General features: G+C 46.0%; 1 protein-coding gene across 1 annotated transcript in view; it reads left to right on the top strand.

Annotated features, from left to right (window-relative positions):
* Positions 1 to 3317: 3317 nt before the first annotated feature.
* PPP4R2 (protein phosphatase 4 regulatory subunit 2) overlaps positions 3318 to 13493 on the top strand; it is a 28453-nt gene continuing 18277 nt past the window's right edge. The window contains exons 1-2 of the mRNA XM_059479907.1: positions 3318 to 3513; positions 4214 to 4295. Of these exons, the coding sequence (XP_059335890.1) occupies positions 3480 to 3513; positions 4214 to 4295 (116 nt within the window). The 5' untranslated portion in view covers positions 3318 to 3479. The remainder of the gene's footprint in view (positions 3514 to 4213; positions 4296 to 13493) is intronic.

Raw genomic sequence — 13493 nt, 5'->3', positions numbered from 1 at the left:
TTCAGCCAGATCCTGGTGCTGACACTGTTCCCAGCTGGCTGATGTGTTGGGCTCAGCCTCAGCTCTCTGAAATCAAGAATAAAACTGTCCTTGACATGGATGGGCAGTGGGCCAGCTGTAAAACCCCAGCCCTGGGTTCTGGGAAGGCTCTGGGTGTGTGGGGTGTGTTACACACTCAGTCACACTCCTCAGTGATCCAGGGTTTTCACTTGCAAACCTGGCTCCAGCCAGTGTTGCTGTGGGGAGAAGAGAGATTTCCCAAGCTGGGAATAAAGTACAACTAAAGAAAGAAATAAATCTTGACACTTTATCAACTGTCAGAGAATCCTTTCCCCCTCTCCATCAGGTACAATAAAATGTGATGCTGGTAAATAGAGAGTGAGCACAGCTCTGGAGGTGGGCTGGGGCAGTCACCAGGATCACATTCCCCACTGCTCCTGTGTGCTGGGATCAGCCTGCACCTCCTGTTGGCACGAGATAAGGAATTGTTATCTCAGCTTCAAAAGAAAGAGTGATGTTGGGAAATTCTGCTTTCATTCTGGATCAGAATAAAAACCAAACTGTCAACACTTCCTTTGAAATGAAAATGGAGACAAAACACCAAATTGAGAATCAGCATGGAAGATGAACAAAGCACTTTGTTAATGTTTTCTTTTGAGGTAAAATATTTTGGTTTGACTTTCACATTTCTGTGAACTTACCTTAATTGCTGCTGTTACTCTGCTGTAGTCCAAAAGAGTGTATGTATAATTTTGGTCATTAATGCTGAAATAATGACACAGAAATGACACAGCTCTTTATTTTAAAGACCTCTTCTTGTAAAGCATCTTTTCCTGAATCCTCCTGAGAATGTTAATTCCCTTCTGTGAGGGTTAGAACTGTGCACAGCAGGTGCTTTGTCAGGGTTCACACCTTCAGGGAAAGATCTCCTTCCCATTCTGCTCAGCACTTCCAGAGGGCACCTTGGTTCTCACACCTGAGGCTCCAGGTGAGAAAACAGTGCTGGTTTTAGTCTGAGTTTGTGGAGTGATGTCAGGAAGCTCCTGATGCAGGGATGCACTGGGAGGAAGGTGTGAAATACAGCTTGGAAAGAAAACTCGGCTGGCCAGTTTGCTCTTGGATTAATAGGAGACAATCCCTGGGGACTTGCTGGGGCCAGTGGCTGAGCCAGGTAAAGCCTGGAATGTTTGTCACATTCCTTGGTTTTTTTGTGTCTCCTGTGGGTAATCTTTCAAAAGAAACAGCTCCCACAAATACAATTTTTCTCTTTTCAGCCTCTTTTTTTAAGGCACTGTGTGTGAGCTGTTCTCATCTTTCGATACTCCCAAGTCTTCCAGATTTTTTAAAAGCACAATAAAGATTTTTAGTCATTTTCTCACAGGAGAATCATAATTTGTCTCAAGGTGGCTGTGATATACTTTATAGAAAAAAGACAACAACTTCCAGAGATCCGTGATTTTTAGTGTCAAGTTACTGTACCACACTCAGGTTCTGCAGCTATAAATTTAAACAAACCAAACAAAATCTCTATGCTCCTTTTTTAAATCCTTTGATGTGTATGGATGTACAATATTTTCTGAAGAAACTAAGTGGGCCTTGAAATATAAGATTGTTGTCATTTTCTTATTGTTCTCACTGGATTCTGCTGCATCTCCCTTGCTTGAATGCTGAATTGAATTGCTACAGATTGGTTCAAAGCACAACAATCAATTTTGGTTCAAACTGGGTGGAAATACCTTACAAATTGCTGTCACACTTCAGTGAAGGGAAACGGCTTTAAGTCAAGTTGGGTCAGGGCTCTCTAGATACCTAATCTAAGCTTCATTACTGAGAGCAGAAGTAGCTGCTGGTCTTACACCACAAATAATTTTAATTATTGATCCATGCCCAGGGGTTGAACAGCCTATAACTCTCAAAAAGTATGTTTTTAAATCTGAAGCATAAATCTTAACAAGGCTTTGTGTGAGTTTAATGGAAGAAAAAAAAAAGCCCTGGATTATTAAACATTTTCTCTTTATTCTTTACTTGGATGTTTAAACCACCACATCTTCCCCAACAAGGTGATTTTTCTTGTTGTTGGGTGTCAATGAATACAGGCAGGCTGGGAACTGACACAAAATGAAATCATCCTCTCTGTGTACATTTTTATTACAAGGTGTGTCAAATACCTTACAAGGAGTAATTATAATTTATGTTTCATTAATGAAGAAGCTCAGGTGTGATGCCTCACCCATTTGCCTGAGATCACACAACAAACTGATGATGAAACTACCTACAAGCTTTTTGTGTCCTGGGATTACATTTAAATGTTTCAGCTTTGAGAATGGAAGGAAAAGGTGATTTGAACTGGTGAAAAAGGTGAACAGGAAAAGTCTTGCCTAGTTAGTGGAGGGGCCTGGGCTGGAGCCTTGTCTGCTCCTTGCCTCACCTTGGGAGCTTGGCCAGCAAGGAGTGACAGCTCTGCCAGGGCTCCACATCCTCAGAGCCAAGAGCTGGCACGGGATGGGCGAGGGGATTCTCACAGGAAATGTGCCAGGCTGGGAGAGGCAGCAGGAGAGTCTCCTGGAGGAGTCTGAGGGGAGAGAGACCCCACTGGCATCTTCAGCACCCTCACCAGGGGAAGCTGAGGGGACAGGTACCAATATCTCTGTCTTCACTCCTGTGACCAGTGACAGGACTCGAGGGAATGGCCTGAAGCTGTCAGGGAGGTTTGGGCGGGATATTAAGAAAAGATTGGTCCTCCCAGAGGGTGTTTGGCGCTGCCCAGGCTCCCCAGGGAATAGTCCCAGCCCCAAGGCCGAGAGTTCCAGGAGCATTTGGACAGTGCTCTAGGGATGCACAGGGTGGGATTGTTGGAGTGTGTGCAGGATCAGGAGCTGGACTGGATGGTGGACCCTTTCCAACTGGGGATCTTGAGAATAAAAAGACAAGCACGTCCTTGCACAAACGAGGGAGCGCAGTCACCCTCAGCCTGAGGGCAGGGAGGAAAGAACAAGAGCTCTCTGAGGAGCCGGCGCGTGAAGGGGAAACGGCTCCGCGTTCCCTCCCCCGAGGATCCACACGGCGGGGCCGGCATGAGGAGAACGATAACCCGCAGCCCGAAAAGAAGCCCAAAAAGAGCCGCGCTCAGACCGTGCCCGCCACTCGGACCGTGGCCGCTGCTCGCTCAGCCGAGCGCTGCGGCCGAGCCTTTCCCGCCGCTTTTCCCGCCGCCTTCCCTGCCCCTCCCTCACGGCCGCCGACCCCGCCCCCTGCCGCGGGACCCCCGTTAACCCCGCCCCCGCCTCGGAACCGCCCATTGGCTCCGCCCCGTGGCTCCTCCCCCGGCGGGCGGGGCCGCGGGGCCGCGCACGGGCACGGCGCGGGCGCCATGTTGGAGCGTCGCTGAGCGCGGGGTCTTACTGTGAGCGCGGCCCGGTCTGCGCGGGACTGGGGCGGGGGAGCCGCGCGGAGCCGCGGGGGAATCGCCCGGGCGGATCATGGACGTCGAGAGGCTGCAGGAGGCGCTGAAAGGTGGCGGCGAGGCTGGCGGCGGGGGCTGGGGGAGCGGTGTCGCCGCGCGGAGGGGAAGACTGAGGTCCCTCAGACGCTGTGGGGGGAGCGCCCCTCGCTGAGGGCGATGGGTCCCCGCGCTGTGGGGAGGGGGCTGCTCGCTGGGGAGGGTCCCACAGAGTGGGGAGAGCCCGCGGGTCGCTGTGGGGAAGCGGAGGGCAGAGCCCCCGATCTCCCTACCCAACGACCCTCGGGGCTGCGTGAGGGGGATCGGTGACTCTCGGGGCTCCCCGGCTGCCGCCCTGGACTCCCCGCTCTGGCCGCCCCTTCTCCCTCATTCCTTCCCCTTCCCCCGCATCCCGGCCCCTTCCCTCGCATCCCGGCCCAGCCCGGACCCGTCCCCTTCTCCCTCGCCAGCCCTCTCTGTTCTGGGCTCAGCCTGAGGAAATCGGTCTCTTTCTGTGCCGTAGCTGCTCACAAGAAGTTGCAAATCAACTTTTGCCACTCTGGTGCGTGCGGTTTCTCCGCAGGAAAAATAATAAGTGTTTCCCAGGGCTGGGAAGCTGGTGGAGTTCATGGGAACAGCCAGAGCATTGTGAGAACACAACAGTGTTTATGTGGGAGCTGTACTGATAGTTCAAGCAAATCGCTAATTATTGTGAATTTTTGTTCTGTCCCGTCTTCTTTTACCATTCTTTTTGTGTCGTTCTCATGCCAACAGATTTTGAGAAGAGAGGAAAGAAGGAAGTGTGTCCAATACTGGATCAGTTTCTTTGTCATGTTGCTAAGACTGGAGAGACGATGTAAGTGTGACTGTTTTGGTGGTCCTCAGTTGTGACTTTAAACAATTCTTGCATTTACGTCAATGCGATTTTACCAGGATTCTTTTTTTGCCTGTAGGTTGCTTCAGCGAGCTGAATAAGCTTTCCTTAGTTCCCATTTAATTTTATATGGATTAATTTAGTCTGCTGATAGTTTGATCTAATGAGGAGAGACTTCTGGTATAGGCTTTGCTCTGGGGTGTCTGTCAGGTCTTACTGATCCTGCTCAGCACAATAAAAGACCTGTTGCTTTCCCTGTAATTTTTAACAGAGATTCAGGTTTTGTAAGTGGCGAGTTCAGCTGCTGTCGCAACGCCTGCCATACACTGTTGTATAACTGTGTTCGCAGTATCTAATTGTGTTATTTACATAAAGATACCAGCCGCTCACATTGTTTCTCTCTGAGCTCTGTAACCATCCTGTGATTGTGTCAGGGCGCTGCCGGTGACGGGGCCGATCCGGAGGCGCTTTCGCAGCCGGGGTGCGCGGGATCCGCCCGGAGCTGCCGTGGTTGTTCCCCCGGAGCTGCCGTGGTTGTTCCCCCGGAGCTGCCGTGGTTGTTCCCCCGGAGCTGCCGTGGTTGTTCCCCCGGCGGAGTTTCCCGGTGCCGCTCTCCCGGCGCTTCCCTCCCGCCCGGGAGCTGAGGGAGCCGCGCTCCTTGCAGGGATCGCCGTGCTGACTTCCTTGGGCTCACTATTTGGCAGGAAGGGGAAAGGCTTCCCCGGCTGCGCTGCCGTACTGTGGCTCACTTTGTGGCGCCCAGGCTGTCTCCTTGTTTTTGAGGCCTAGTGCCAGACTACGGCTCCAGCAGGGGAGAATTGCTTTTGCGAGTGTTTTGTGATCAGCCAGTGACCGCAAGGGCTTTGTTTGAGTTTCTAGAGTCCCGCGAACTTGTAAGGGCTTTTGTAGCTTTTGGTGGTTTTTCTTTTTCTTTTTTTTTGGTAGCTTGCTAGTGCTGCTTGGATTAATGGTTTAGAAAGAAAAACAAGTTCTGAAATGTACTTTGCTCTTTGAATAGAAGGCTCATGCTCAGCAGACATACACAACTGTAATGCTTCATGTTTTCGGGTAGTGCTTATTATACAGAAAAAACACACCACAGTAAGCCCGTACTAAAAATATGTTTAAAAATTTTTCCCCATTCTGAGATATTTCTTCAGGTTGTTTTTATTGTTTCTGCTACTATCATGCATATTCCAAACTAATTTTTAAAAAGTGATTCTATAGGGGCAAATTTTTGGGAAAATTATTTCCTCTCTGATTTTATTTTCATTTAGGAAATCTAGGTTTATTCTTATTATTTTTATTTTATTTGTACAAACTTAAACATGAACTGGGGTCTGTCATCTAATGTACAGATCTTGCCTTCTATGTTTGCAGAGTTTTATTTTTGGTTTTTTTGAGGTCTGTGGTTCTTTTCAGCCTTCTTAAACCTTTCAGGTGCATTAAATAGTTTTTTAAAAGGTGTTGGATGTGAATATCAGAAGTGCCTAATATAATCTGGAGGTAGGCATGGAAATACTGTTTTATAATACTAAATTTGCTTCAGATTATCTAGCAAAGTCTGTATTTGTTCATCAAAGATGTTTGTTTGTTCACTGATGTGTTATGTGTGAAAGTACCAGGAAAAAAAATGAGTAAAGAAATTAAAATCTCCTGGGAATCACTCATATGAAGATTGCCAACATGCCTTTTAAGAACTTAATGTACTTTTGAGCTGGTACAGCTTGACAACACAAGTCTTCTGGAATAGGCAGACCTACCAAATACATGCAAGTTTAAAATGCACTAGATAGTCTTTATTTTCACTTATATAAAAATAACTTTGTGTAATACAATGAATCTAAACCAGCAGATACTTTGGAGTGAGAAGATAAAATACTAGTTTGCCATGACATTTGTTAGGATTTTTACAAAGTTCAGGGTGTAGCTTAAAAAAAACAAGCAGTGAGGATGGTTTAGTCAGGGGTAATTACACCCGTGCTTTGCAGACTTGATTATTGAACAACAATGGATCTTACTCAGTCACAGCCTGTTCCTAATGTAACAAACAAAAAGTACTGAGGCAAATCAGGACAAGTGAAATGTGAAATATTTTTGTGTTCAGTTGTTAGTTCTGGGAGAGTTACATGGTCTTCATGGGGGTTCTGTCAGCTTTTTAACTTCATCATGAATTCTGATTTTTAGAGGATGAGCTGCAGTCTGTATCCTGGGGTAAATGCTCTCATCCTCCATGTGTTTCCAGACAGGGTTGCAGCAGATCTCGGTGACTCAGTAAAATTAGTTTGAAAAGGTAGTAATGAAGTAAATTAAAGTGATGTTTGAGGTTCTCCTCCGAGCTTGATCACTGGCAGCTCACCCAGGTAAGGTCGCTGGGCGCCTCCCTGCCCCCACTTGTTCCAAAGTGCTTATTCATCTGAGGAGCTGGGAACAGGTAGGTGCAGGTCTGGGTGAGGCTCTGATCTCCCTGGCATTTCCATGGCAGCAGCCTTGCCCGCTGCAGCCCCTGGGTCACTGTTCCACTTGGGCTGCCGAGCTGCCTCTGCAGGAACTGCTCACAGTCCTGGCTCTTCAGGACAGGCTCAGTTCATTGATCCTCGTGTTCTGTCCTGGAGAGGTGGTGAAGGGGAGGAACAAAGGGTGAGAGGTGATAAAGCCTCCACTGCTCCTGTGATAAGGCTCTCAGTATCTGTATTGTAATTACAGGTCTTTTTCACTTACGAGGGAGGTGTGAAACAAAAACATTGCTGATTTTGGTTCTGTTATCACTGTAAGCTTAGGTGTGTTATCAGTGCTGTGCAGTAAAATCCTGATCATACAATGATGTGCATTCACTTCATCTTTTTGAAGTTTTCCTCTTGTGCAGAGTTAACCATTCACTTAATTGCTGGTGAGATTATGGCCTGCATTTACAGGAGCCAGTCTAAACTTCCTTGATTAGAGTTGATAGAAGCAAAAGTCTGATTGCTTGGCTACTATGAAATATTTTTGGTTTTTAACAGTTGCCATGGTAAGACTTAGCCTTAGGTGGAACATAATATAAAGTTTGTTGTTCAACCTTTTTAAAGTTGTCTTGAATCTTAGGAATTTTTTTCTTCTTTTCAGAGTAACATACTCCTCAATTAACCTGACTTTTTACTGAGATGCTAACTGGAATTTCCTTTGTGAGACCAAGTACAGTCAGGGAAGTTTGTTACAACCTCCTTGTCTCCAGTTTGTACCAGATCAGTGTGACTTGCAGCACTGAGGAAAGTGAAGAGGGAGGAAATTTGTTAGTCCTGGTACTTAGCTGTGTCTGAAAGACCTCTAGAAACAGGATGAGGTTTTGTGTTCTTTTTTTTTGGTAAGAAATCCACTTATCTATTTTTTCTGAAGTAGAAAGAGCTTTAAAGGATGATATAGAAATCAGAGCATTGCAGTTCTAGAAGTAAAATGCAACAGTGACATTTTTTTCTTGTTTCTGAAGAATTCTTAAAGATAGTTATGAAGATCACTTCTCAGTTGTGATCTTGTGTCCTGCGTTTAAGATGTTTTCTTTTACCTCTTAGGAAATTGTCTTGGGTTTAGAATCACTCTGTCCCTTCAATAGCAAAAATGTTTTAAAACCATTTATTTAGGTACTTCACCAAGAAAATCTAATGTGTTGGACTGGAAAGGAAAACTAGATTTTTCTAAAGTGGAAAATAAAACTTTGAAAACTAAAGCAATCAAAAATTTTATGTTGGTTTTTTATGCATTTCCCTCACTCTTGCCCTGGGGCAGGGAACCTATAAAGTGCAGTTTTAATGGCTTACTGTAGTGGGAAGTATAATGCAGAAGCTTACTGCCAGTGAAGGAATCCAGAAAGTGGTGAAGTACCAAAATCTGGAGCAGTGCAGTTTGTAGGCAGGAGTGATTAATGGTAAAATCCTTCTGGGCCTAAGCAGAGAGCACTGCCCAGGACGTGATGCAGTTACACTGGTTCTTCCCCTCAGTGCAGCTTAAACATCCATTAAAATACATTCTGGTTTTATTTCTTCCTGTAATGAAATTCTTTTGGAAGCTCTGAAATGTTTATTTGAACCTCATCTGGGCCTGAAAACAGAAATTGTTTCTTTGCATGTTTCCTGGAGGGCCAACATAAGTGGGTTTTGCAGAGTTTCTTGAACCAGGTTTGATTCATGTGATTGTAGGACACATCTGGACATTGGTGCTGTCATCATAGACTAGTTGGAAGTGACTTGTGGAGGTGATCCAGGCAGATCCTGTGCCCAAGGAGAGCTAATTCCAAAGTTAAATAAAATGGATTAGGGCTTTGTGCAGCATTTCTGAAAATCTCCAGCCGTGGCAATTCCATACCCTCAGTTTGGCTCCCTGTTTTACTGCTTAACCATGTGCACTGGGAAGAGCATTTCCATGGAGCATCCTGGGCCCTCAGAAAGGAACCTGTTTCCATCTCCCTGGCTGCAGTTGGCCCTTCCCTGTGGCACTCAGCAGCTGGATTCCACCAGCAGAGCCCGTGTTTCTCTCAGCAGCCTCGCTCACAGCAGGGCTGGCAGAGCTCGGCTCCCTGACCAGCACAGGGGGTGCCCTGAGCACCAGAGCTCAGCTCTCCCGGCAGCACAGGGGGTGCCCTGAGCACCAGCGCTCGGCTCCCTGACCAGCACAGGGGTGCCCTGAGCACCAGAGCTCGGCTCCCTGACCAGCACAGGGGTGCCCTGAGCACCAGAGCTCAGCTCCCTCACCAGCACAGGGGGTGCCCTGAGCACCAGAGCTCGGCTCCCTGACCAGCACAGGGGTGCCCTGAGCACCAGAGCTCGGCTCCCTGACCAGCACAGGGGTGCCCTGAGCACCAGAGCTGGGCTCTCGCAGCCAGCGCAGGGGGGCCCTGCTGGGCTCTGAGCCCCGCCTGTGGCGCTGGGTGTGGCCGGACTTTGGCACCGCAGGCGCTGCAGCGGAGCCTGGGCTGCACCGGGGCTGCAGCTTTGCTTTGCTCAGGGTGAACTGAGCGTTCTCTGGTCCTCCCTCCTCGGCAGCCGTCAGGTGGATCAGGGATGATTTGCCTTTGGTAAATTACATAACTGTAAATGTAAGTTACATAACTGCAGCTCCACCAAAGATAATGGCAAAAATACTTTTGACCTTTTGATGCTGTTTCATGTATTTATGTAGCAGAGAACTTTTTTCTTATTACACTTTAAAGCTTTTTTTGAATCAGTTTAACTTTCCTGTTTGTTTATTAGGGCAGTGAAATAGTTTGTTTACTAGGAGAGGTAAATGAAGATACAGTAGCCATGAATTCGTACAAGAACAAGTTTGCATCTCAGTTTAAGTGTTTTAACTATGTACTGTGAAGGCTTGTGTAATATCCTTTCTCTTGTTACAAATGTATAGGTTTTTTTAGCCATATGTTCTCTGGCTTATTTCACATGCTTAAATTTAAATCTATTTTTTCCTTTAACTATGTTCTCTGCTTTTATTCAGTGAGCATTTGTCTTGCTCAATATGTGTGCTCTAGCATTTTTTCTGATTTCGGACTTACTTTCTGGAAATCTTAATGCCTCTTTGGGGAATGTAATTCCTTATGATTTTTTTAAAAACATGAAATAAAACAATTCTGAGGTTTCTGTTGTAATAAGCACAATCCTGTTTTTCTGAAAGCAGTTTCTGTGTGCCTTTGATTGTGTAAGCCTGTTCCATTTCCATGCTCTCAGTAAAGCAAGAGATGGAAGTAAACTTCCTTGCATTGTTGTGCACTATTACTCCTCACTAACTCCATTCCATTCAGCATCTGGAATTACCCCCTACTAATTCCCATTCCACTGATGTCTGGAAAGGAGAGGAATCTTTGGTCAGAAAGCCTGCTGATGTACATTTGTCAACACTAATTTAGCTTCCTTGTTCTTTTACCTCTATTATAAACAAAAATTTCTGTCTGTGTGAATTGTGTAGCTGCAGTACTTGAGAGCAGTATCAATGAAATCACTTGCTGCTTTGGGAAGCACACACTGTTGTAGTGTTTTATTTTAAGTGCTGCCACTTCATATCTGTTGGGAGTGGAGTTTACAGTGTAAAGGTCAGACTTCAACTGCCATTGTAAAATGTGTGTGATGAACTGAGCCTAATAAACATTGGTGTCTCTATGGAACACGTGTAAGGAAAGGCAGAAAGCAAACTGTGATTGCAGCACTGAGTTTTTGGAGTGATTGGACTGTTTTAATCACAAATGGAGCTGTTTGCACTTTCAGATTTGCAGTGTTAGTGTGCCTTCCTTCCCTGTTGCTATACACAGTTCTTGTGAGCACATTTCCTGATAATCTTTTTGGCAGCCAGTCCATGTCACTTTGCACAGAAAACCCCCCACCATGCATTCTCTGGTAGTTCCTGCAGCTGCATGTGTTTCTGGTGATCACTTTTACTTGTATTCTGTGCTCATCCTTCCCCTCAAGCTCATTTCTCTGCCTTGCTTGATGGGATTTGTTGTCACCCTCAGGGTTTCTCCTGGTTTGTACCTTCACCTTTCAGGGACATTGCTGTAGTGGCTGCCTCAGTGTGACCCCTGATACTTTCCAGTGGGCCTCAAATCTCTGTTCTGTGGGGGCTGTACTTGTTAATATTTCATCTGAAGGACTTTCCCAGGCATTTGGGTCTTGTTCACTCTATTTTACACTTCTCTGTGGCAAGGATGTTTTTCCATTTGACTTTGTAATTGGTGAGCCTTGATCCCTCTTCCTGTGTGAAGCTTTTGGCAAGGTTTGTGCCTGGTGGCACCTGGAGGAAAGAACAGGGCAATAGTGCCCACAGAAGGAGGGGTACAAACAGTCTGGTTGGCTTGGGGAAGGTGGATTATCAATTTGTGGATAAACCAGACTGATGCTGCTGTTCCACAAAGCTGATACATGTCTGGCAGGTCTCAGCTTTAGAAATAAAGCTACTTGAAGACAATGACAAAATTTCCATGATGCCAATACCTGGTGGTGCTTGGCTTGAAGTGGCAGGGGAGTGTGATGATGCACAAACCCCTAATGCCTGTGAGGGAGGGCACACCTTGGCACGCCAAGCTCAGCATGTGCCAGCTGAGCTGCCTTGTGGAGGAGCCACTTGAGTGGCTTTTGTTTCTGGTTTGGAAGGAATCAGTAACCAGTGCAGTTTCCTTGGTCCCAGCAGAACTGCTGTGAGAGCTGAGTGAGGCCTGTGGGGTTTTGGGGCACTGCAGCAGGTGCCAGGCACAGGGAGTCCCTGCAGCAGAGATCCAGGAGGGGCTGCACAGGGTGCATTTCCCTAATCTGCTCTCCCAGCTTTATTGCTTGACACAATAAACATCTGATCATGTTATGGCAGTGTGGCTGCAGCTCCTCCAACAGTGACAGCCACACTGGCCAGAGGAGCTGCAGCAGTTCTGGTGTGGATTTGGTTATTCTGGTGATACCTGAAGCAACATTGCTGTCCTGTATTGCCTTCTGCTCTGCTACAAGGAAGTTCATTTTTGAATGAAGAATGTTGTAATCTTGTACTTTTTTGTTCTGTGGTCAGTGTTTGACTTTAAAATAAAAGAAAACGAAAGGTACTTGGGTTTGGTTTTAGATAACTGTGTTCACAGATGTACTTCTTAGAAAGCTTTGGCCTGAAATTTTGTTTCTGTTCTGTGGGACAGCTATATTCTGTTAGAGTCAGCTGAATATTTATCAGCAGAGATTAGAATTAGTCCCTTGATGATTACAGATAGTGCTTTAATGTCTTCTTCAGCTGCTTGTTTCCATAACTAAGTCTTAATCTTTGTTGTTCCTGGCAAGAGCAGTGGATATTTGCAAGCAGCAGAGGTGAACGCTCTCACTACTGAAGTAGTTGTAGTTCTGATGTCTGACAGTTCCCTGGTTCTGGAAGGAGCTCACTGTGCTCCCAAGGAGAGCAAAGGCTGGATTTAGGCTGACAACAATCAGTGAAAATGGAAAAACACCTCCTGTGCTTGTGGGAAATACCAGTTTTTCCTCCTTTGAACTCTTCAATATATTTTTAATTAAAGTGAAAGGTAACATGAGGTAAAACCCTGCTGCAGATAAAATGTGAGTGTTTAATTTTACATGAGTTATCAGGTGAAAGGGAACAGGACGCTCCCCCAGGACGAGGCTTTGCCAGTGTTCTCCCAGCAGGAGCACCCTGCAGCACGGCTCAGCGTTCCAGGAAAGTCACCCTACAGCAGCACCTCAGCCTGGAAATTGTTTAGAAACACTCATAAAGGATCTAGCACTTGTTTAGGGCTTTGATTTGATGTTAGGCTGAGGTGTTTGCTTGCCAGAAGCCACTCTCCATTGGTGTTCAGGGGGTTTTACAGTGTAAATTTCTTGTCATTGTTTGGAATTTGCCCTGTTAATCTGCACTGTGTGAATGGTGAAAATAGCAGCACTGTGCAAAATCATTATACTAAAATGAATTGCATCAAAAAATTGTTGAAGCACAACAAATAGAAAAATAGGTTTCAAATACAAGGAATCTTTGACACAAGAGTGGAATTAGGTGAAATATGTTCTTTTACCTGATAAATGAGTGCTGCTGCTTAAAGAAATGGCTTAGCTCCCTACTAGTCACATCACACACCTTACTCAGGCTTATCTGCAGCATTAATTCTGTGGTTAGATCAGTGATCTGCCTCACCTCCCTGTGTGTGGGATCACAGGAACGTGTGGGAGCAGCAGAACAGCCTTGCCCCTTTTGGTGTAGACAGAGGACAGACTTGAGTGTCTGGTGGGCCAGCACCCCCTGCCCTGCACTGGGATGGGATCCCTGTGGGAACCTCAGCATGGCTCAGGATTTTTATCTCCCTCTTACTGGGAGTTCAGTGCTGCAGCTTTTTATCCCAGAAATGGTCAGTGGTATTTTCTGAAAAAGTTGAAAGTACACCTGTTTAAGAAGCAATCTGTTTCTATCTTAAATAATGAAATAGTAATTCCTGTATGAAAGCTAACATGTCAAATGGCAACAGGTTTGGGTTTTTTCATTTGCTGGTCTGAAAATGCTGGGAATTGTGTTTTACAGGCAGTTCTTAAAATTTTTAACTTGTGCACCCTTTCTGTATAATTGTGTATGTCCAGGTATCCTTGTTTACAGCCACTGAATAGGTCTCAAATCTGGGTGTGCTGGATAAGGTTAGGATTGAATGAAAACCATGAAAAGGTGGAGGGAGTGGGAGTAGAACAGAGACAC

This window comes from Ammospiza nelsoni, chromosome 11 (genome assembly GCF_027579445.1).
Source record: "Ammospiza nelsoni isolate bAmmNel1 chromosome 11, bAmmNel1.pri, whole genome shotgun sequence".
Lineage (NCBI taxonomy): Eukaryota > Metazoa > Chordata > Aves > Passeriformes > Passerellidae > Ammospiza > Ammospiza nelsoni.
This window is presented reverse-complemented; position numbering and strand designations above follow the sequence as displayed.